The sequence below is a fragment of the Euleptes europaea genome, chromosome 13, assembly GCF_029931775.1.
Source record: "Euleptes europaea isolate rEulEur1 chromosome 13, rEulEur1.hap1, whole genome shotgun sequence".
Lineage (NCBI taxonomy): Eukaryota > Metazoa > Chordata > Lepidosauria > Squamata > Sphaerodactylidae > Euleptes > Euleptes europaea.
In genome coordinates, this window is record NC_079324.1 from 29986235 (window position 1) to 30011417 (window position 25183).

Genomic DNA, 25183 nt, shown 5'->3' on the forward strand with positions numbered 1-25183 from the left:
AAGTAAAGGTTGCATAATACTTTGCAGAAGAAAGTAGTGATAATGAATTGAGCAGCGTTGCGCAGCAGTCTTTCAGACCCAGGTGAAAAAGCTGCATGTCGTTGCTTAGGGACTAATATGGAGCCGATGACTTCTGATTTAGCTCTGTTGCTGGGTCAGAGATTGGCAGCTATGATAACTGCCTCACTGATCGTCAAACCACCATCTAACCAGGAATCCACATTTTGGGTTGTTCTTAGGGCCAAACTAGATGTTATGGCGACCATGAGTCATACCCATGGATGCCAACGCCATTTTAGAACTGATCTTGAACATTTTTAAAATGCCATGCTTGGGCCAGGTGATCTTGTTTCCCTGCGCCTGAGTCTTTTCAAGTGCTGGTAAAGGCTGTAATGTCTAGTTTGGGGCAGGGGCATCCGAAGCAGAGTGTCCAAAGATGACTGGAGTAGATGGGTAGGTTCATTTGGGAGAAGGTGTTCCTTAAGGTACGCTGGCCCCAAGCAATATAGGGCTTTAAAGGTCAATAACAGCACCTTGAATTGAGCCCAGGAGTAAATTAGGAGCCAGCGTGAATGGAAGAAGACTGGAGTGATCTAGTCCCTGCAACCCACTCCACTCAGCATTCTGGCTGCAGCATTCTGTACCAACTGTAGCTTCTGGAGATTCTTCAACAGCATTCTTGCCTTCTCCACTCTATCCTCACAACAATAACCCTGTGAGATGTGTAAGGCTGAGAAAGAATATCTGGCCCAAGGTCACTCAGCTTCTATGGCAATGTGGGCATTTGTACCTAGTTCTCCCAGATCCTACCTCTGAGCGCTGCAACAGCTCCTGGTTTTCAGACTGTGTTTTTGGGATTTCATGGAAACGTGTCTGTGATTCCTCAATGAGAAGATGAGTGATGGCTGGTCAGTTTCCCTAAAAGAGAGTTTGCACCCCAGTGTCAGTCTGCCCTGCAGTGCACAACGATGGGAAAGCCCTGGCTGGAGCCTCGGGCTCTCATTTACAAGAGTGCCTGAGTGGCGGACGCTAATCTGGTGAACCAGGCTCAATTCCCCACTCCTACACGTGAAGCCAGCTGGGTGACCTTGGGCTGGTCACAGCTCTCTTAGAGCTCTCTCAGACCCACCTACCTCACAGGGTGTCTGTTGTGGGTAGGGGCAGGGAAGGTGATTGTAAGCCGGTTTGATTCTTCCTCAAGTGTTAGGGAAAGCCAGCATATAAAAACCGACTCCTACTCCTTCTTCATCTTCCTCCTCCTCAGTGAACAAGTCAAGGTATGAACAGCTTCCCTGAAAACAGAATATTCTTAACAACCACTTCTCCATACAGAGATCTCTCTGGGTATCCCATACACTTGATCAGTTTCATCTCTTTTTTCTTTCGACCCAAACCCAGCAAATTAGGTGGCAGAGGAACCAAAAAGCATTGGATTTTTAATTGGTTTGGTGCAAAATTACACTCCCAGCTCCAAACATATTTAAGTTTTTAGTAATTTGAATATTGGAATCCATCCTTTTTCATCCCCTGCTCTTTCTGTCATGTGACTTCTTTCCAAACATAAATGTGTGGCCTCCTATAATTTCAGCCAGCATCTGTGCTTGTCAGATCAATGCAAAACTTCTCTGCCCTGTTGCAGCCAAGAACACAAACAGAGGCGGGAAGGGTTGGTTTGGCCTGTGACAGTCAAGCATTTGTTGATACTTCCATTTCCTAGGGGATGAGAAGCTGAATGCTTCACAGGCCTTGCAGGGTCTGCTTAGATGACTGTTATTTGTGGCGACATTAATGCCTGACTGGATTGATTCTAGGATATTATTCTTGCATGTTTCACAAGAAATCTTGGACCCTCTACAGGCAGTTTTTATTTCCATTGGAAATATTTTGCTGTGTATAATTCATATGACACTCTAAATGCACCTGATATTTTGTGAAGCAAAGAAGACACAAGCCCTGTTCAGTCAACCAAAATGGAACTGTCAATGGATAGAGGAGGGGGTCAGGATTGCAGCAAAATCCACACATTGATTTGCCCACACATTCACTTCATAGAGTTATGCTCTGTGTGCATAGGCCTGTATTAGAAAATCTTGATCAACAGATGGAGGTTGTTGGCACACACATTGGTCACAATCCCTCCACACTTTGGCTTCCCTTTTGCTTTGGTCAACTGAGCAGAGCTAAATTCCCTTTCCTGGGTCACTGGAAGCCTTTCCAAAGGACAAGAAGCATCACCAGATATACTCTTGCTTGGGGTGGTCAATCTCCTTGCAGTTCCTTCCTTCGCCAGAGATGAATGGTTGAATCCTTGACATTCTTCACGTCACCGTTGCAAGACCAACTGTGGGCTAAAATCATGTTAAAACTGACCAAAAGAATCAGAAACAAGTTTTAACTGTGTATACTGAACTAACATGGCTTGCCATTACTCATAGTAATAAAGTACCCACTTCAAACAGCTTGGTACCTTATGAAACGGGCGCAGCAAATTCAGTGAGAGCCGCTTTATGATCTCTAACCTGGAAGGAAGATAGATCTTCTGAAGCATCCCATAACACAGTCACTTTGGCTCCTTGCTGTGGTGGGAGACAGGGCCAAACTCATGAACCATGATTTCCCAGCAGAAAAGGTGTGTTAATCCTGAATTTTCTCTCCACCGAAAAACCAGCTTGGGAAGTTTGTGTTTCCTCTCACAAATCCTCAGCTGACAAACATAATTTATTTTGTTGCTAATCGTACCCATAGTGTAGCACTTCCCAAACTAGGATTCTGGAGGGTTTGTGAGGGGACTCCAGAGGGTCAGCAGATCTTCGCTGTGGTTTTTCTCAGCTTGGCTATTTTAGATATTTGACAAAGGATGTCTGGGAATACTTGGCATTGAGTGTCTTGAAGTATTTGAATTGCCTTACATACATTATGTTGTTGTCGTAAAGTGGGTCCATTTTATTGTCTCCAGATTTGGCAGGGTGGGGCTGAGCTTGAGAGTGTGGCTTGCCTGAGGCCTACCTAAAACTTCATAGAGAGCCAGTGTAGCATAGTTGGACTTCTATTACAGTGCTCTGGGTTCTGATATCTGCTCAGCCTTATAATTCATTGGATGACCTTGGGACAGTCACTGTCTCTCAGTCTAACCTACTTCACAGGGTTGTTGGGATGATAAAAATGGAGGAGAGGGAATCTTATGTATACAGATTAGAGGACCTTGGCTGAGGGTGGTATAGATGAGAGTCAAACCACGGGCTTCTTGATTGCTTAGCCATTATTCTACATCATCTTCTTAGGAGCTTCTTTTTTGATGGATGATTTTTCTGTGTGTTTCTTTAGATATACCATTTGCCATATCTGATTGCCACCTTTTGTTTGTAATGTCATGTTCTGGATGGCTGTGATTTTAGCTGGAAGAACTGTCACACCTCTGGGTTGGTCTGTTCTGACAGGTGTCTAGTTCAGCCTGGCGGGGTGGGGGGAGGGAGAGAAGAGTGCATGAGATTTGCTGTAATCTGTATCACCATGAGGGAAAGAGTGTCCTTGTAGTTACACCCGAGTCCCGTTCTTTACTCAGAGAGGAGCTAAACCTTATGGATAATGTGTGGCTGCTACTGAAGACAGCAGCCCTGTGTCTCCGCCATACTCTCCTGCCACCACACTGAGCGTGGTGTAGTGGTTAAGAGCTGTGGACTCTAATCTGAAGAACCAGGTTTGATTGCCTGCTCCTCCACATAAGCGGCAGATTCTAATCTGGAGAACCGGGTTTGATTCCCCACTTCTCCCCATGAAGCTTGCTGGGTGACCTTGGGCTAGTCACAGTTGTCCCAGAACTCTCAGCCCCACCTACCTCACAAGGTGCATGTTGCGGGGGGAAGGAAAGGCAGTTGTAAGCCACTTTGAGACTCCTTATGGGAGAGAAAAGCAGGGTATAAAAAACAACTCTTCCTCCTCCTCCCTTTGCAAGTGGTTACCAATGACGTGGAGCCAAGGCAGGAATACATGAAGCACAGTGACACCATATCACGTTTTGTTTTACCAGACATTAATGGGGAGTGAGAAGAAGGAGACACAAGGCTTCTGGTTTTGATGGCAACCATGGATCTCTTGTAATGTCTAGTTTCCCTTCACCGTGAATCTTTTCTCCATCTTTCCGCCATTTTTGTGCACACAATGCTTTGTGCATTTAAGAAGTTTCTCTTCAGTCTCTCCTGGCCTTTGGAATGCAAGCTTACTGGAGGCCACTTACGCTTGCCCGGTTTTCTTGACTCCACCTGCAAGTACACCCCCACCCCCTAAAGAGAAGCTGGAAGAAGCTTCTGGCAGTCTAATCAACAGCTTGTGTTTTACAGTTCTTTGGCTTTTTCTGCTTGATATCTCTGAACTGATCTGTTTTTTCCCTCTCTTTGTCCTGTCCTGTCTCTCTGATTAATACGTAGTGCAATGCCATGATTTGCCTTGATTCGGACATGTCTGCCTCTTGCCTGCTTCTTTGCACTGAGGTTCTGTGGCCATAAACCCATCTCTGTTGCCAAGATCCAGTTATGTTGCTTATGTTGCCACTTGTTAGGAGATGTAAACTACAGCTTGTGGGGCTGCAGTACAACTACAGTCTTATCCTTAGGAGGTGAAGTTACTCCCTTTTTGCCCTTTATCCTAATGCTGATGGTAGCCTTCATAGAGGCAGGTTTCATGCAGTTTGCAAATGAACACATCTTCCATATATTGAGGAATTGGACAAGTGGTGGATGTGAGAAACTAGGAACACTACCATATTTTGCAGTCCCGCTGTTTCAGCTTGAAACTCCCCACTTAGTTTCTGCTTCTTCCTTCTGCACATGGAAACTGTGGGTCTTAATTTTCATTTTCTGTTACCGCATGTCAAAATTTCCCATAAAATTTACCATATTTTTATATGTACCGTGTATAGGGTTGCCAGGCATGGCACAACCCAGAAGTGTTCTAGCACTCACCCATGGAGTGTTGACCAGATGTAATGCCAGCACTTCCAGGTCACACCGGAAGTGACGTTATTGCACGGCGACAACGATTACTGCCCTGCCCTCCCCGTTTTGTCAGCCTGTTTCTACTCACCGACCAGATGAGTGTTGGCAGGCATCAGCAACAATTACCAGGAGTTTGCCCACCATTAGCCTAACAGCATATGATGTATAAAACAGCAGAAAACAAACAAATTGGGGACACCAGCAGTAAAAAAAAAAGGAAAATAGAAAGGCCCACATTGATTGCAGGCGAGAACAAAAGGAATTGAAAAAATTCATATCCATGCATCCAGGTGGTGACTGAACTTCAGTTCCCTTACCACTGGCCAGCGAAGGAAACTTCAAGCATTTTGACCCAGCTTGTCAGAATTTCACAATACCCCTTTCAGTTCTCCCCCGATATTAAGTTGATCCAGGATGAGTTTTGTGACTAGAGAAAAACCACTTGCCTATGCTTTCTGGGTCTTTCTTGGATGTTGCTGGACTTGTTCATACAGCTCACCAAGGTAGGTTATTGGAAATGTTAACTTTCGAACACATGTTCTGCTAATTCCAGGCATTCCACTGAAATGGTTCAGAATATGTTTAAGTGCTTTGCTGACTCAGGTGCTGGAAAAATGATAGGCAGGTGGCATTTTGATAACAGACTTGATAAAACCCATCCTCTGATACCAAGGCTAGCTGCTTTTGAAAACAGCTTGACACTACAAACCAGTCTGGTAAATAAATACTATAATTTGTTGCAATCATATTTGACAAAAAGAGGGAAACATACTTTCAGTACCGTGTTATTAGATGCTGTACTGGCGGAAAAAGTGATTTCCTATAAAAGGCATAGAGCTAAAATATTCACCCAGAACTAAGCTAAAGGAGCTGAACACCTTACTTGATGAAAAAGACAAGGCTGTAATAAGTGTAGGCAAAAATGGGGATCACTGTTTCTTTCAGTGGTGGTTAAGAAGCTTTTTAAAGGATTCATCATTCTATGAATAAAATTTGAATTCAAGGGGACTTCCTCTTGATTAAGCCTTGAAGTCAGTAGCCTTTAACCACCCCCACCACCTTGGTGGAAAAAAACCCAGTTTATTTAGGTATTTTTCAAGGTTATGGGGGCAGGAACAGACGCTGTAGATTGAAATTGAAATGCCTTAAGTATGGTTAAGACTGTGGTCTAAGCAGAATTACTTCTGGGGGGGGGATGACTTAAAAGGGCTTTTTGAAGTGGCATTCTGCATTTAAAACCGTTTATTCTTGCACAATCTGCTAGGGTGTCCTTAAGAGTTACCAGGGATAAAGGGGCCTATTTTATTTTGTTTTTTGTATTTGAAAGAGAGAGCTTGAAGCACAGCAGTTATCAACAAGTTGTGACCCTAAATCAGTTCTGACTCAGAGGAGAGAAATGTCTGCTAATGAATAAAGAATACTCCTTTTGAGAGCTCCATTCCTTCTCAGCATGTGAAATCTGACAGAATAGCGGAACAAGATGGTATAGCTGCAGGCATTCCTCTCGTATTTCTGACAGGGCCATGTCAGGGTATAGGATCCACATAAACTGAACAAATCATATTCACACCATCACTGGCAAGATACTGCCTTGAGAGGGCTGGAGCAACAAGGACTGTAGCTTTAACATTTGACGCGACTGGACCTCTCGCTTCCCGCTTGGACTACCTGTAGTTTTTCCCACTCTGCTGGCGTACCAAAGGGTTACCATACATGCCAGAGCTCTGAACCAGTTATTTTTGGCATATGATCTGGGGCCTAGCAGAGAGAGCTAAAGTGGATGGTGTTTGCTCAAGCCTTGGATCCCTCTTCAGGCATAAAAGAGAATGCAGCAATAGCCCTGCAATTGGCCAACAGTATAAAGCCTATTGATTGGCTAAGGCAGTTTATAGGTTAATGAATGAGTACCCAGCTTGCTGGGGATAAAGTGTAGATGACAAGGCAAACCACCCCGTAAACATAGTCTGCCTAGTAAACGTCGGATGTAACGTCACCCCATAGGTCAGGAATGTCCCGGTGCTTGCACAGGGGACTACCTTTACCTTTAGGCATGCATCCTAGGAGCCTGATCTTCTACCTTCAAAAGGGATAGTTTGCGACCAGGGAATTTGAAGGACCACCTTCAGTGAGCGACTGTTTTAGCCACAAGCCATCATGGCACGTGATGGATCCATTCTCATTTGTTTGTCCAGGAATGTTGACTGACATTTATTTCTGCAGATATTTTCAACATCTTCTATTTTAGAGCCTCGTTACAATGCTCAGTCACCTTTATTAGTTTGTTGATTTCAAAGGTTGCGGTTTTTGCGTAGCCAAAAGCTCAGTATGAAGAGTATTTTAAAAGGTCCAGCTTGAGGCTGTGTGTTTTTTAAAAGGCTTCTCTATGGAATATGTGACAAATTTTTGGGTAGTTTGTTTTTTTGAATGCCATCAAGTTGCAGTTTATGGTGACCCCATAGGGTTTTCAAGGCAAGAGATGTTCAGAGATGGCTTGCCATTGCCTGCCTCTGTTTAGCAACCCCGGACTTCCTTGGTGGTCTCCCCTCCAAATACTAACCAGGTCCAATACTGCTTAGCTTCTGAGGTTTGATGAGATCAGACTATCCTGGGCTATCCAGGTCAGGGCTTAGTTTTGGTGTTATACAGATGCATTCCTCATATTATTTTTAAGTCCAAAGCTTCCCAGAAAAATGTCAAATTCCATGGGCCGTGATCCAGAAATTCTGGCAACCAAGCTTGGACTTCTTCTCTGGACCGCTATGCTGGCTTTGCAGAAGGCAGAGCTGCTGGTTTGCCTTCTCTTGCAACTTCAGTAGCTGACCTGATGGTGGTACTGTAGCTTCTAATCTGCACCAAGGAACAGATGTGGTCTGGTGACTGGAGAGAATGAGCTCTGATTTGAGAGACTACTGGTTCAAATGTCCTCTTGGCAGCAAACGCATTTAGAAGACCTTAGGGCAAGCTGCTCATTCTCGGCTCTCCCAAATCTATGATAATTCTGGCCTATTTTACAGGGTTGTCGAAAGTTTATAAATGAGTGCCCTCAACTGATTAATTAACTAAGTTGTCTTTAATTTTTATAAACTGTTATGTATTGTATATCCTATAGTTTTAGTTACTGCATATTCTCTAATTTTAATTCTGTAATGGTTACAAATGTTTTTAATGGCATTTGCCGTATTAATAAATGAATCTGAATCTAATGTCCTTAATTAGGTGACAGCCCTAATAATACTGCATTTGATGTATGCAGAATAGGTATCTGAAGAAGTGAGCTGTGACTCACGAAAGCTCATCAAGGTAAAGGTCCCCTGTGCAAGCACCGGGTCATTCCTGACCCATGGGGTGGCATCACATCCCGACGTTTACGAGGCAGATTATGTTTATGGGGTGGTTTGTCAGTGCCTTCCCCAGTCATCTTCCCTTTACCCCCAGCAAGCTGTTATTCGTTTTACCAACCTCGGAAGGATGGAAGGCTGAGTCAACTTTGAGCCGGCTACCTGAAACCGACTTCCGTTGGGATCGAACTCAGGTCGAGAGCAGAGCTTGGACTGCAGTACTGCAGCTTACCACTCTGCGCCACGGAGCTCTTACGAAAGCTCATACCCTACCAGAAATGTTGTTAGTCTTTAAGGTGCTACTGGACTCTTGCTCTTTTCCATTACTTGCAGAATGAAAATCTACGGGCCAGTCGAGAGATGTGCAGTTCACTTTCAGATGTGGCCACAACACCTCTCAGCTTGAGTCAGGATGATGTGTTCTGGAATGTTTGTCATCTTGAAGAGCAACCTCCAAAGGTACTGGAACATTCTCTGAATGAATACGTGATTGGGAAATTGTTGCAGGCTGGGGGCTGGGGTGCCGTGACCTGGGTTGCCCAGGCTAGCCCAATCTTGTCAGATCTTGGAAACTAAGCAGGGTCAGCCCTGGTTAGTACTTGGATGGGAGACGACCAAGAAAATCCAGGATCATGATGCAGAGGCTGGCAATGGCAAACCACCTCTGAACATTTCTTGTCTTAAAAACCCCACAGGGTCACCATAAGACAGCTTTGACGGCAAAAAAGAGGGTGGATGGGAGTGGGGTATGATGTAAACCAGGGCTCTGCAAAGACTATCTAGAAAAGATTGTTCAATTCAGGAAAATGATGAAACCTGAGAAAATGTGCATGGATTTGCATATTTTGTATAATTTGTTATGCACAAGCTAACCGTGAAGCGGAACATGATGCACTGAGGCCCCACTCAATGGCCACTGGAAGTCCTGATGCGATTTTACCCACGTATTTTCCAGCCAATCTTTGTTATCATTAAAACTAGATACTTTATTAAAAGAACTGAGAGCCAAAAGTTTCAGGATGCCGAACTCTCTCTGTCTGTTACCAGACTCTGAGTTCGTGTGGCCTCATTGAGGGATGTACACAGAGCAGATATAAATTCCCACAGGGTGAAAGTTTTATACTTGCTGGTGTTGAAGCTGTAATTCAGAGCCATAGAAATCCTGTTTCTTCTGGGTGCTGAATTAGCCTCTGAACTCAGTCCTTCTGCTTAGTGATGGCAAGCCTCAGTTCGACTTCCAGCAGCTGGCTTCTGGGACCACTGATGCCAGGAGGAGAAACCAGGCAGGGATCGAGTCCGAAGCAGCCAGCTGTGTGCACCAAGCCAGAGGCATAATCAAGCCAGGCGAGGGTCAAGTCCAAAGCAGGAGCTGGGGCTAAGCCCTCTCCCCAGAGAGGAGCTGCTGGGAGTAAGGAAGACATTCCGAGCCGTAGTGTCTGGTGGACTCAGCAGAGGTCAGGTGACTGGGTCTTCTGAAAGAGGTGGTACCGCAGCCAAGATTGTACCTTGGAGGCCCAGATCTCTGTCAGCCAGCCATGTAGTTTATACCAAGTGCTGCTGGCACAGGAAGTAAGGCATCAGAGCCTGGCTGCTGGAAGCGTCAATTCAAGACCCAACTTCCCCTCATCACCGTCCAGTTGCTTATGTAAATCAACACTGCTGCAAAAGAGATGTTCTTAGAATACATGTATATGTTGAGTTGCAATGCCGTGTCTGTACCCTGACTGAAGTTTTTTGGGGCTGCACAGGTTTGTGGGTTAGAATGGTGTTCCTTGTGTTCGTGTGTGTCTGTGTTTAAGAGTAGCGAACAGGAATCTAATCCCCCCCCCCATTTAAATCTCTAAGGTTCCAGAAAGAACAATCTCAAAATTTTATGGCAGGGGTCACTTTGGCCATCAGAGTTATCCTTCAAGGTAAGCTCCTTTAAGGTTCTTACTTAAATTAACATTGATATGTGGAGAGTCCGTGTGGTGCAGTGGTTGGAAACCCAGGTTCAAATGTCCGCTCTGCCATGGAAGCTTGCTGGGTGACCTTGGGCCAGACACTCTTAGCCTAACCTACCTGACAGGGGTGTTGTGAGGATAAAATGGAGGAGAAGAGAACAATGTGAGTCCCCATTGGGGAGCAAGATGGAGTATAAATGAAGTTAGGTATTTTTCTACAAGGCCAGTATGCTGCAGGGCTGGACTTGTACCAAGGAGATCCTGGCTCAAATCCCTGGCTAGCCATGAAGCCGATACCATAGCGTACCCTGCAGGGCTGTTGTGAGAATTAAATGGGTCAAACATCAAGCGCCATGAAAAAGTATAGGATTCAAATGAAATCATAATAAATATTTCTATCAGTAAGGACAACATAACCAAGGTCTAAAGCGATTATCTTCATTAATTCAGATTGTTCTTTCCCCAGGGTCCTAATACATCCAAGGATATAAAGCAAGCTAATTCAAAGACTTATTTCTCTTTTACTTTAAGAGTGTGAAAAAAGGCCAATATGCACAGGATTATTGGGGGGGGGGGTCTTTTACAGAAGCAGAACATGGCCAAAATCTAACAAATCTAACTGCAAACAACTGACCTCGATTCAGATTAGTTTGTTCTTCTGTCTCAGATTTACTCTCCACTCAAGTAAATGCATCTCTACACTGGAGGCAACTTAAGGAGCGATTTACCTTGGGGTGGACACCTGGTTAAATAAGGCCAACTTCTCAGCTCACCTCTTAGCTTGCAGTGTAACTTTGTGCCAATCATTGTGTTCATTGCCTTATGACATTTTTATCCTGCCCATTCTCCAAGGAGCTCAGGACAGTGCATGGGGCCCCCTTTACTCCCCCATTTTATCTTTGCAACAACCCTGTGGGGTAGGTCGGCCTGAGAGAGGGTGACTGACCCACAGTCACCCAGTGCGTATCATGGCAGGGTGGGGGTTTAAACCTGAATCTCAGCCCCCTCCCCATCCATTATCTGCCATTCTACTGCTTGAAGTTATCCTTCAAGGTAAACTCCTCTAAGGTTCTTACTTAAATTTACGTTGATATGTTGAGAGCCCATGTGGTGCCGTGGTTGGAGTGTTGGATTCGAATTTGGGAGACCCAGGTTCACATCTCCACTCAGCAACATTGGCCTTTCTAAGAAGGCAGTTCAGTAGGAATATCAGAGTTGGTGGGAGATTTGGCGGGCTTTACATGTTAATATTCATGCATCTACCTTTGGGGAGCCAGCATGTAATGGTTAAGAGTGGTGGTTTGGAGTGGTGGATTCTAGTCTGGAGAACCTGGTTGATTCCCCATTCCTCCACATGAGCAGCGGACACTAATCTGGTGAACTGGGTTGGTTTCCCTGCTCCTACAGCTAGGTGACCTTGGGCACTCTTAGAGCTCTCTCAGCCCCACCTACCTCACAGGGTGTCTGTTGTGGGGAGGGGAAGAAAAGGTGATTATAAGCTGGGTTGATTCTTCCTTAAGTGGTAGAGAAAGCTGGCATATAAAAACCAACTCTTCTTCTTCTTTCCTTGATACAGCCTAACTCAGTCTCAGTGGGGGTTGTGAAACTGTTGAATGTTGGCTAGTGGCATGTTACTGAGGTATTCTGGGAGTGGTAGGCTTCCTCCTCTGTGGAGTTGATAATAACTAGCTCCCTGAGGGTATTCTGACCCTTGGTTTTTGGGAGTGGCTTTGAGACCCTGGGACGGAATGTGCAGTGGGGAGTGCCCTTCATGTCGTCCACTGTTTTGGGTCTTTTTTCTTGACAGCACGCAGCAGTCATCCCTGGGGGGACATGCAGTGAAAATAAACAGCAACTGCAGCAGCTCCAGTAGCAACAGGCAACGAGAATCAGCATCTCATCAGAGCAACCAGTCTGCTTCAGGTAATCCTTGGGTCAGGCTTCCATCTGTCCACCCAAGCCGTAATTGTGCAACGTGTCCATTCCTGGGGCGAGGGGTAAAAAAGCAGATTTTGAAATCCCAACGCTGTTTCATTAATGATCCCTCTTTCTCACACGTACACACCTGTTTTCTGCAGATGTGATTTTAATTTATTTTTAACTCCGTGTACCTTGTTGCCGAGCTACATCTAAAGAGAAAACCTCTGCGAGTTGTTGACTGGTTGAGATGCCTCCCAAACATGGCTTTGTATGGTATTCATATAAGAGATTCATAAGGCTTACTGCCTATTTATTTATTTATTTACTTCATTTATACCCTGCCTTTCTCCCCAATGGGGACACAAAGTGGTTTGCATCACTCATTCTCCTCTCCTCCCTTCTTTCTTCCCAACAAACCTATGAGGCTCAATAGGCTTTGAATGTGTGACTGGCCCAAGGCCTACTGTGCTGGGGAGCGTCACTGAGGGGTTAACGGCCTCATCTGAAACCTCTGTTACCGTACATATGTGGGGGAGGGTTGCCTTTTCCTTAGCTTGCTCGGGAGTAAATTGGTAGACGTAGCCAGTGTTGCTGGCCCGTCACCCCGTGGTCGTTTCAACAATGGCTGTCGTTAAGATTGGATGGCCAACGAAGGGTGTAAAGCAAGACTTCTGAGAAGCACCAATAAGTTGCTAAGGGGTTAGTCAGACGTCTCTCACATATAAATGTGTGCAGACATGGGTAAGCGGCTATCCACAAACACGAGGTGGAGGCCTATGAGGGATTGCAGAGGAGGGGAAAGTAAAATGATGGCAACGTTTTCCACAACCCGATCTCCTCCTCCAGGACATTATAAGATTTTAATTGCACCAGCAAGCCAATTTCCCTCCCTCTTCTGTTTCCATTTATTTATTCTTCTTTACCACATGACTGCCTTTGACATTGTGTGTCAGGGCATTGAGTGTGCACAGTACTCACTGGGTTGTTGGAGGGAGTTATTTAAAAAAAATATATATTTATCTGCATGCTGGGAGTCACCTATATATGCAGAAGTCCCAATTTTACCTGTAAGCAGACAGAAGTGAAAGTAACTTAGGCTGCATCTACAGATTACAAAGTTGGGGAACAACATGAGGACTTTATATCACATGTGTGGCGGGAGTTTTGTGCCTCCTGGGTGAACATTGGCTCCTTTCTGTTTGTGACCACAGTATGTAGGGAGAAGGGCTCCCCCACCACACTATTTTCATGTCCTCAGTCTGTTCCATGGAACTGCTGTTAGCTTCATTATACAAACCAGTTTTGCGGTTACAACTTGTGTACCACAATGGAGCCAATGCCAGCTCCATGGGGCAATTTGAGGACATGAAAACAATGTGGGGAAAGGTAAACCCACTTCTCCCTGTGAGCTGTAGCTGCAAACAGAAAAGATCTAGTGTGAGTCAGGGAGGCAAAAAAAAACCCACCTCCCATTGCACGTGTGATACAGAATCCTTGTGTTGTTCCCCAACAAACATGAGGACTTTAACAAGGCAGACAGAGCCTTAAATTTATTTTCAGTACTGACTCTTTTGGGGCTGAGGTGGGGATTTTGAAGAAGAAGAGTTGGTTTTCTCTACCAAAGGGAGAATCAAACCAGCCTACAATCACCTTCCCTTCCCCTCTCCACAACAGACACCTTGTGAGGTAGGTGGCTAGCCTAAGGTCTGTGACTAGCCCAAGGTCACCCAGCAGGCTTCATGTGTAGGAGTGGGGAAACCAACCTGGTTCACCAGATTAGCATCTGCCACTCATGTGGAGGAGCGGGGAATCAAACCCTATTCTCCAGATTAGAGTCCTCTGCTCTTAACCACTACACTTTGAGGAAGCTTTGGCCAGTTCCTTTCCAGTAATCAGGACTGTCCTGAACCAATTTCACCCCTGAAGTGGTCCCATTTCACTGTCCTACTGACAGGCACTTGATAATACTTGCTGGTAGGGTATGATATTTGGGCTTCATTAACCAAGCCATACTAGCATCAAAATTGTTGAGGTAATTCCACATGGAGACCAGAAATGTAGTGCAGCCTGATCTCTGGGCAGCCTGATTGAAAACAATTTATAAATGGGACATTTATACTCTCCAAAATCAGGGAATAAAGGGTACATATTCCAAAAGTAGTTAGCCTATTCACACACTAACATGATGAAATCTGCCTCCTCAGAGAGTTGCATCGTGGGAATCATTTGACAAACTTGATTCAGTCTGTGGGGAGAAGCGCAGGGGGTCCAGTCGCTACTTGAAATGTGAATGTGTGCTTGCAGAAATGCGTATAAACATGATAGCATTAAAATAATGTAACATTTGCCTTTTTAACTGAGAGGAATGAGATTTGATGGAGCTCTGGGGTGAGTCCTTGTAACATAATTAGCAGAAACGGCAGAAGATTGAAATCACTAATAGACTGATCCTGCCCATGGTCACAGATTTGACTATAAGGGAAGTCCCATGTTGTCGAGTCAGACAGATGACATTAGTAGTAGGGAAGTAAACACACAAACAATGCTTGTGTTTTCTATTTTTGCCAATTAGGTTCCTTACAAATCTGCAGTCTGTAGCCATACTCAACAGGAACTCTAGAACTGTAGCGTAAGGTGCACAATGAATAATTTGATGTGGTTGTTTTGCATATATAGCATTGGCAAAGAAGGCCCACTGTTGTCTTGTGACTATTTGTTCTATTAAATCTTTTGTTAAGTTTTGGTTAACATATCCCTGTAAAATTCTCTTTCTGGGCTGTTCAGGATCATCTGTCCACCACCAGTCCTATAAGAAGCCTGAGCACGCATCTCATCTCTGCCGTATTTCAGTAGGTTTTTCTCTCCTTTTGCTATTTCTAAGTTTCCCAAACTCTTTTTTATTACTATTATTACTCACTTGGCCTTGGAAAGTTGGTTTTTGGAACGACCGTGCAAGAGGTAGAGATAAGCTTGTGAGCATTAGATGCTGCTCGGTTAATTCCAGGGAGAGGTAAATGCATCACATGCCAGAACCACAGATCACATCTGGTGAAGCAGAGTAGGCTGAAACGTGGTTGCTTCTGAGAGCTGTCCAGCGAGCTCAGTATCCGAGGGACTCAACAGACATACATTTTGCATGTGTACAGTCACAGGTACACATAAGTTTCATATCTGCCTGACTATGTCTGTTGAACACTGCCAGCAGCCATGAGGGTACAGTGCTGCCCTTGCCTTTGCTGAACTCATTCTCTTTCCTTACCCGTGATCCTGATACTGCTCCACTCTTCTTTGGGCTGGGTGAGGTGAGAAAGGGATGGGGGAGAAGAGGCAGGAGCAGCGAAAGCAGGAAGGTGGGCAGCGCACCTGTTTCTCTTGGAAGGGTTACTTCATAGCACAGCGGAGGAGGACAAGGTGAGGATGGCGACAAAGGAGGAGGATGTGTTCAGCGAAAGTAATGGCAGCCGTGCCTTTCAGTGAGTGTGTCCTCCTCTCGTCCTCTGCTGTGAGGGGAAACAACCCATGCGCTGTCCATCCTTCCCTCCTTTCTCCCTCCAGCCTCTCTCCTGCAGCCCTTTCTCTCTTCACCCAGCCCAGCAAAGCCAAGCACACACAGCTCCTAAGTTACGCAAACAACATCTTGCTACAGCCATTTTGGCTCGAGAAAGCAGCACGGTGGGAGCAGGAGCCCCTCCTTTCCCCACACCACACTTCTGAGCAGAACTGGACTCCCATTGATTTTTGAAATGACATTTCCTGCAGCTGCTGTGTGTTTGCGAGCCCAGCTTGCCAAAAAACATGTCATGTAGTTTGACCCTCAGTCAGGAGCATTGGTAGTCACACTGCTTTTCAAAGAGAAAGCATGGGAGGAGATTCCCCTCCACTTGTAATGTTCATCTCCTCTGCTGTTACTTTCCTGCCAGCTGGGCTCCGGGACCTAAAGCGGATCTGGTGGGGAGGGGGGCTAAACTGGCGTATATGCTGGTGCAGGGCTACTTACGCCAGCGCTGGGGAGTGATGCAGCAGCGCCATGCAGCAGCTTATCTTCACTGCAAGAGCTCACACCAGCGCCAAGGGGGCATTCCCAGGGGTGGGGCTGACTTTAGTCAGTTTCCTAAACCCTTTCACCCCAGGAACACCCCCCCCCCTTTTGCAGGCGTGAACTTGTGCCTGCAAAAATCATGCCGGAGCCCCGAAAAACTCTATGGAGCAGTTTCACAGGAGTTGGGGGGGATTTATTTTATTATTCCTCCTATGCTGCTGCAAACTGCTCAGGAGGCAGCATGGCTGTGCCAACCCCAGGCACTTCTTAACTACCCCCCCCTTCCCTAGGATTGCGCTGTTAGTGTGCTATTCCTAGAGAACCATCTGACTCAGATACATTAAAGCACAAAGGCCTTATTTTCAGTATATCTAGAGCAAACTTGATAGTGAATGTCGTGGTTTCTTGGCAGCTCAAAAATAAAATGGTGGATTTAATCTGGTGCTCTTACAAGCAAAACAGCACCCAACTCCTCTCTTGTTTTAGAGCCCGCCCTTCTTGGCCAAGGGAAAAGACAGTGCCAGCTTGCTCCTGAAATCAGCAGAATATTCATCCTCCAGTGACGAAGTGTGCAGTAGTGATGAAGAGGATGACAGCCGTGACTGTAGTCACGTGAGGTTGGCCTCCTCGCCCCTTTCCCTCCGAAAAATATAATTCCTGCAGATGAGTTGAAAACCTAGTATCTGAAAATGAGTTCAGTTTGGCACAAGGAAACTGACAGGCTTGTATTTTTCCTGATGATGTATGAGGGCCTCTGTGCTTGAGCAAAATGTCCTGCCAAGAGAGATTTAAGATGCTCTTGCATCATGTCGCATCCAGGATGCCTCGCTGACTCTAAGGGCTTCCTGTGCTGTTAGTTTAGGACTTCCAATACCTGCAGGAAAGAAGTGCAGCATGATACCAGGAAGGGTTTTATAACATCCCTGCTAATTCTCCAGTGGGCTGTGAAGACACGAAAGGATCATCGAGAGAATCAACACAGTTGCGATGTGATTTGTGGGCCTTAGGTGAGCAGAATCAGACTAGGTCAAACCTTGGTGTAGTGAGAATATGGCTTCATTCAGATGTCAAGAAAAGCTTTACTTAAGTTTTGTTTAGGCATGGTTGTATGCTCCCCTCATTCCTCTCTCCTGCTCTCATGGACTTTGATTGAAAATGTCCCTGTTCGACCAAACTTCGTTTCATGACATCCACTTCAAGTTGCAGTTTGTTTGAGCCAGGATTCTGATCTGGGATTTAACCAAGGTTTAGAATCCCATGTATTTAAACCGGACCTAGAAAAAAATGCTAATGGGATTGTTGTCTATTACAAGCAGAGGCCTTAGAAAAAGGGACACATATCCTTCAGCTCTTGAACACATGCAGCTGCCTTCTACTGAACCAGACCCTTGGTCCATCAAAGTCAGTATTGTCTACTCAGACCCGCAGCAGCTCTCCAGGATCTCAGGTAGAGGTCTTTCACATCACATATTTGCCTAGTCCCTTTAACTGGAGATGCCGGGGATTGAACCTGGGATCTTCTGCATGCCAAGCAGAGGCTCTAACACTGAGCCACAGCCCCTCCCTCTTGAATCTGTTTCAGTGGCAGGGCCATAATCTCTCTGGGACAAACCTTGTTTGCCTGGCATTAATCACCACCCAAATGGCCATCTTCAAACAGGGAAGGCTGATCAAACTACACCTGAGTTAGAATCTGGAACCCCGTGATTGCATGTTCCACTTATATACCATATTGTCTGGAGTCCACTGCCTAACACCAACACTTCTAATCAGCTGTAAGCAATGGCTGAAGTGCCAGAGATTAACATGCCCATGACAGCCAGGGGCTGCCCTGCCTTTAGAAGGCATCAGGGAAGATGACTGGAGTGTTGGGCCAGTTACTGGGGCAACTAGTACTGAACGAGTCCAAGAGATGTTGCAAGACTTGGAGAGATTTTGAGGGTCGAAAGGTATTTAAACTCTTGTGTACAGGGCCAAGGAGGAAGGCTTTAAGAGCAGAGTGGACATATTCATGGAGGATAGGGCTACCCATGGCTACTAGTCAAAATGAATACTAGTCATGAAGCATAGCTATTCTCTCTAGTATCAGAGGAGCATGCCTATTATATTTGGGGCTGTGAAACACAGGTAGGATGCTGCTGCAGTCATCTTAGAATCATAGAGTTGGAAGGGACCACCAGGATCATCTAGTCCAACCTCCTGTGCAATGAAGGAAATTCACAACTACCTCCCCCCAACACCCCTAGTGACCCCTACTCCATGTCCAGAAGATTGCAAAAAAAATAATAATAATAATAAAAAATAAACCTCCATGATCCCTGGCCAATCTGGCCTGGAGGAAAATTGCTTCCTGACCCCAAAGTCTTGTTTGTGGGCTTCGTAGAGGCACCTGGTTGGCCACTATGTGAACAGACTGCTGAACTTGATGGGCCTTGGTCTGATCCAGCATGGCTTTTCTTATGTTCTTACAAGTCTCTGGCTAGTTCGTGCAGAGCATAGAGAAAAGTAAGGGGATAAGACAGGTGGGAAGAGGAGGGCTGAGGTAGATAGTAAACCCCTTTCCATCCAGCACAGAGGTTCCTCAGCCCTCCTCCAACAAATGCTCCTAAGATAAGAAGCTATTTGTAGTTTACTTTTTGACTTTGGGTACAAAAGATGGAGACAGCATTAACACCTGTGAATTGCACGTGTACCTAATAAAAGGCTGGGCTTAATGTGTCATAAGCAAGGCATTGTGGACCTGATCCTTTCCCAGCCATTGCTTCTGGTTGAATGCAGAGGCATGTAATCATATTAAGGCGCTGCTCATTGCTGATAGCACCACTTTAGTATTACTGCTTAAAACTCCGTAACTTTTTGTACCTGACTTTAAAAAGTAAAGTATCAGTTGCTTCATAAGCTTGAAGCTGCCAGGGATGGGGAAAGTCTGCTAAACATTCTTGTTCCATCTCTGTGTAGTGATTTTTTTTTTTTTTAATTTTGGAATGTGTTTTGTGTATGTTCCTCTTCTGGCTCCCCTTGCCTTTTTTAATTCACTAAGTGCTGTTTGTTACTAGGCAACCACTCAGCAATGGAGTGACCAGCTTCCCAAGGGCGAGGGTTCCAGATGGGATCGAACTGAAGCCCCAGAGCACCGCAACTGAACAGAAGGTAATCCACAGTTTCAGTGTGAGTGTCTCTTTGTGCAGAGCTGGAGATTTTCCGAGCACTCGTTTTGCGGCTCTGAGTGCTGGGATTTCTACTGCGCAGCTGTGACTTTGCGAGCATCTGCATGTGATGGGTGCTGCGGCATTAGGGTAATTGTTGCGTTGGAAGAGCCTCTTCTCTAGCCCAGTCTCATAAGACAAAAAACGCAGAGATTGTTTAGTAAGTTTAGTAAGACCCATGCCCAGGTCCAGCCATCTCCCAATTGGACTCGGCTTGATCCACATTATTTTATGTAGGCTTGTATCTCGTGACGGTTTTCAGATGTTGCTATCGTTAGCTAGAGAAGAAGAACATGTGTGAGGCAAGAGCTCCTAATAGAAAACAGGAATTGCTAGTGTTCTGTATGCTTGTCTGCACCTTTCAATTCTATCTCTCTAATTACTCACACTTTGAAACAGACCTACTAATCCCCATATTAACAACACTTTTATCCCTTCTGCTTGTGGGAATTAGAGTAATCGGATTAAGGGAGGTAATTTTTAAAGGTTATGAAGCTAGATTAACCGCCTACAAGATGAGCCCTTCTAAAGCCACAGCCAAGCATCAGGGATTTGAACTCATGGCATATACATTTTATTTCATCACTGCTACAGTACAACTGAGAAAGTGTGGAAGAAGCTGCATTTAGGATTCCTATAAGCGTTATCCATTTCATTTCTCTGAAATCACATTTGGTGACTTGGAGATACAAACAGTTTAAACAAATGGTTGGTTTCATTGGCATGCAAATTACTTGGGTAGTGGGGGATCCCATTTTGGTTCAACAGAAGTTAAAGTGCATTGTATAGAGTAGACACTTAGACTGAAGAACCCAAGTGAAATGCAAAATAAAGGGAGGCTTCCATGGAATTTTCGTGCTGCACCACTGTGCTGAAAGATTTGCCCTTGTTACTTGTCTGTTTCTGGGCACAATTGTAAGTTGTGGTTCTTAATTTTAAGGCCCTAAAGGACTTGGGGCCAGGGTACCTGAAGGACCATCTCCTGCCATACTATCCAGCCTGGAGAGCTAGTGTGGTGTAGTGGTTAAGAGCAGCAGACTCTAATCTGGAGAACCGGGTTGGTTTCCCCACTCCTACACATGAAGCCTGCTGGGTGACCTTGGGCTAGTCACAGTTCTCCCCAGACTCTCTCAGCCCCTCCTACCTCACAAGGTGTCTGTCGTGGGTGAGAGGAAGGGAGGGTGATTGTAAGCCGCTTTGAGACTCCTTAAAGGTAGAGAAAATCTACGTTTAGATTTTCTAAATCTACCTCCTCCTCTGTCTCCTATTTCTTCTTCTTCCTCCTCTTCCCCATTAAAATCAAGCTTTGCTCTCTGTGCCCCCAACCTGCAGAGGTGAGACTAGACTAGGCACTAGAGAAAGGGCATTTTCTGTGGGGGTACCTTGTCTTTGGAACTCCCTCCTCCTGGAGTCTTACCTTGTGCCTACTTTACTTTTAGGCACCAGGCCAAAACACATTTGTTTACCCAGGCTTTTAATCAGGGGGCTTGTTTTATGGATAGATTTTATGCTGCCTATGTCCAATGGCTTGTTTTTAATATTGTGGCTATTTTAATTGTAAGCCGTCTTGAGCAGGACTTGAGGTGGCAAAGAATATCCTAAATGAATAAATAAAATAATAAAAGGTATTGCAAGACTGTTACGTGGACCAGCTCAGCTAGCTGCAGTCTTTTAAAAATGTATATAAAATAGCAAGTAGTAAATCCCCGAAAGGTATTCAGTTTCAACAGCAAACTAACCCAGTGATTTAAGCTCCTTGATTTAATAAGGCTTGTAAAAATGAGTGGGCTTTAACTTTTTTTTTTCAGTGACCCAGAAGGAACTCTTCTGTGAGTCGTAAATTCTCAAGGCTGTTACCAAGAAGTCCTGGCTCTTCTCAGCCACTATTTTGACTGCTCTGATATAGAAGGAATTCAGAGTTCTTGCTGAATGGAACATCTTAAAGAGGTTTCACATCTCCCTCATAGTAGGGAGATGAAGTCTCTGAGATGGGGGACCTCTCTAACTTCTTTGGGATGAAGAGAGACCGTTTCATTGCTGTGCTTCTGAGATGCTTTTTTTTTCTTTGCCTGCCTGTCACTGCAGTTGAGAGAATGGATTAGGTATCATTTGCAAAATGCTTCGAAGATGAACACTACTGTATAAACACAGCGCATTACCAGTATCTTTTAAAGCAGCCGTCATCCATCAGGAGCCCATTCCCAGTGTCATTTTTTCATTACTTTTTCCTGAGGCACTGACATTTCCCCTCCATAATCTGATTTTTATTAGCTTGATGCCCTACACAGAATTGAACCTCAGATATCTGCCCGCACTTGTGTGCCCACGACTTCTACGGCAAGTGATTGGCGTTGCTCGTTCTAGGGAGGGATGGGGAGGAATCCTCTTGCATCACAAACTAGCTTTTTCACTTGTTTTCTGTGCGCAGGACCATGTTCCGGGAAAACCTAGCGGCAGTAGTATTCACGAAGGGTTCTGGAGCGTGAGCAACCAAAATTATCTTCTCCCGGATCTCTTGCAGCAAAGCCAAATTTCGGACTGTTCAGCAAACCAGCTAAAGTTTGCCCAGAATAGTCAAGGACTTCAGAACAAGTCTGTTCCTAAGAAGGTAAAGCTTTACTCTGCTTATCAATAAATCCTGTATTAACAATACCTCTCTGGTTGGTCACGGGACCGAAGCCAATTTTTCTAATCCAGTGGTTGTGCTGCATGTCAGCTTAACTTGCTGTACTATGTACAGCTTAGGATGTGTTGACTGTGACACTCTTTGCAATACATCGTAGATATGCATGTTCCAATATTTTGAGATGCTCCACCGTATCCAAGAAACGGGAGCAAGGGATGACAATGCATACGAAAGAGCAGGGCTATGTGGATAAGGTGTTGTCTCTGTTCTCAGAGGCTCCCGATATATTCTGGACTGCAAGGAGACTGCATTGTAATTTGGGACACAGCTGATGGTGGGAGGTCAAGGCCCATGCCCCAGAAACTGGGCCATCAGGGGGCAGATTTAGTTCACTAAATATACTGGACGTCTACCTGGAGAAGGGAATATAGGATGGGCCATACTTCAGCTACTACTTCCCAAAGCAGGCTGCTGGGAAATTCCATGGTCACAGCTGCTGCTTCCTCCCATGTTCTCTTCTTTGTTCTTTGTTGCCACTTGGGCAGGTCAGGAAGTAGCCTCTCAGAAGGCTGGATAAGGATCAAGGGCTGGCAGGTACCAGTCCCTAATCTAGAGGTAAAGATGGCAGGTACACAAGTTGGCACAGGAAGCCAAGAAGTAAGAAGCGTTGCGTACAAGCTTTAGTGAAGTGGTGGTATAATGTTCATAGCGAGGGTTTTTTCTAGGAAGATGTAGAACTACGTGGTCCACGTCCTAATTAATCAGGCTAAAAGCCTTATTAAATCAAGGAGCTTCTTAATACAAGCAATCAGGGCAAGGGTTCCTTCATTTCTTCTTCTTCTTTTTTCCTTTATAGGTACCAAGCGTTGAAAACACCTCCTCGAAAAATAGCTCCTCCTCTGTTTCATCATTTACTTCATTCATAGACCCTAGGCTTCTACAAATCTCCCCTCCCTCCAGTCCGACGGGATCAAACTGTACTTCCCGTAAGCATGATGGCTCAAATCACAAACATATTTTGCAAGTGTGTTGGATTGCATTCTTTAGAATTATAATTTTAATTGCCTGTTGATTTTTAGAAACTGAATGTTGGACTTGGTTGGTCTCCTACAGCCAAGTTCTGGCAAAGCAGTCGCTTCTTCTTTGTCTGATTAATATGATACATCTGTATTTCTCCTGGGGATGGTATACTGACATAAAGTTCTGCCTCCTGCTGCTTTTAAAGTTTCTGCTGAAATTATTCCTGGGGTGTTGCATTGCTATTTTGGAGATGTTTCCACACCGTTGTCACACAAGTAGTGTGCAGTTTTAATTTTTTAAATTTTATTTAAGTTAGTCCTGTGGAAAGTTCTTTCAGTGATGAGCACAATAAAACTCTCATTAAAATGGGAGTCTGTGTACACTCTCCATATATCGTATTATGCTACACACTTAACCGGGGCTTAAACCTAACTGTGAAAAAAAAAACCAATAAAATAAATTTGCAGAAGCAGTGGGAGATGCTCGAGCTCAGATGTTGGAATGACCCCAGATGCTATCTCTAATGGGATCTAAAGGTGAAATTTAGTTGAACATTAGGAGAAATTTCCTAAAAAAGGGAGAGCAGTTTGACAATGGACCAGTCGCCTGGGAGGGGGCCCTCTCTCATTAGAGATCTTCAGGCAGAGCCTAGATCCACCATTCTGATGAGAAGTGTCTGTCTTTGGATTTCCTTGAGGGGTGGACTTAATGACCTCATAGATCCACTCCAGCTCTTGGACTCTGTGTTATCTCTGTGAAGTTCTATAACAGTGAAGCTTCCTGGTCTGTACTTGCTCTTGCTGCTGAATGCAGAGTCAGCACAGTCAAGAGGTCTCCACCACCTTCTCATACCCTCTCCTCTCAGCTACTCTTTTTTTCCTTTTTCTGTACCACTGATGCTACCTTTATGTCAGAATACGCTATACTGCACGCACCCTCCTCTCTCTGCACGGCCATGATCTTTTCTGCCCTTGCAGCTCTGTTGTCCCCCTTTGTCCCCTTTTCTCCTTCTCTTTGTCTCCAGCTCTCTATTCAGCAATTCATGCCAGTTAAAGGATCTCAGGTGCAGGGTGGCTTGGAAGAATTGCCACCTATCAGGCTGTTTTTGGTACTATGCTGGCACAAACTCCCTCTAAAAGTAGGGAGAGAAGGAGCAGTGCAGATACAGTGAGGCAGGCATTCTCACCCGGCCACTTTTGATAGGGGAGGGCTCTGGATCAGTGTCAGCGCATCTGCTTTGTGTGCAGAAGGTCCCAAGTTCAATTCCCAGCATCTCTAGCTAACAGAAGATCAAGTAGGAGGGGGTGTAATAACCCTGAGATCCTGGAGAGCCACTGCCAGCCTGAGTAGACAGTGGTGTCCTTGATAGGTGAATAGTCTGACTCAGGATCAGGCAGCTTCATGAGTGTGGATTTTGTGGGTTGCCTCATGGTAAACCAAACAATTATTTCATCATCTTTCTTCCTTTTTCCCAGCATCCAGTGCCAAACCAGAACCCACCAGTAGGCAAAATGCAAGGAAAGGTTCTGTCGTCAATGTGAATCCCACCAATATTCGACCACAGAGTGACAGCCCAGAAATCCGCAAATACAAAAAGAAGTTCAATTCAGAGATTTTGTGTTCTGCGTTGTGGGGTAAGTCAGCCGAGGGGTAAAAGAAACTGATGGTCATGGAGCTTTGGCAAGTTACGGTGCCCCATGGTCACCCTGTACAATACTAATCATAGGTTTGTACAGCATTTTCAATGTTGAAAGCATTTCATGTATATTAGAAGAAGAGGAGTTGGTTTTTATATGCTGACTTTCTCTACCTTTTAAGGAGAATCAAACCAGCTTACAGTTGCCTTCCATTCCTCTCCCCACAGCAGACACCTTGTAAGGTAGGTGGGGCTGAGAGAGTTCGGGGAAAACTGACTAGCCCAAGGTCTCCCAGCTGGCTTCATTTCTAGGAGTGGGGAAACCAACCTAGTTCTCCAGATTAGAGTCCACCACTCATGTGGAGGAGTTGGGAATCAAACCCGGGTCTCCAGATTAGAGTCCACTGATCTTAACCACTACACCACACTGGCTTTCAGTTATTAACAGTTATCCTTGTACTGGC

General features: G+C 45.1%; 1 protein-coding gene across 1 annotated transcript in view; it reads left to right on the forward strand.

Moving 5' to 3' along the window:
- Positions 1-25183, forward strand: part of NRK (Nik related kinase) — a 116972-nt gene that overhangs the window by 69042 nt on the left and 22747 nt on the right. Inside the window, exons 16-24 of the mRNA XM_056859844.1 lie at positions 8663-8788; positions 10175-10242; positions 12080-12195; positions 14977-15041; positions 16718-16848; positions 19288-19381; positions 21866-22045; positions 22920-23049; positions 24559-24717. Coding sequence (XP_056715822.1) covers positions 8663-8788; positions 10175-10242; positions 12080-12195; positions 14977-15041; positions 16718-16848; positions 19288-19381; positions 21866-22045; positions 22920-23049; positions 24559-24717 — 1069 coding nt within the window. The remainder of the gene's footprint in view (positions 1-8662; positions 8789-10174; positions 10243-12079; positions 12196-14976; positions 15042-16717; positions 16849-19287; positions 19382-21865; positions 22046-22919; positions 23050-24558; positions 24718-25183) is intronic.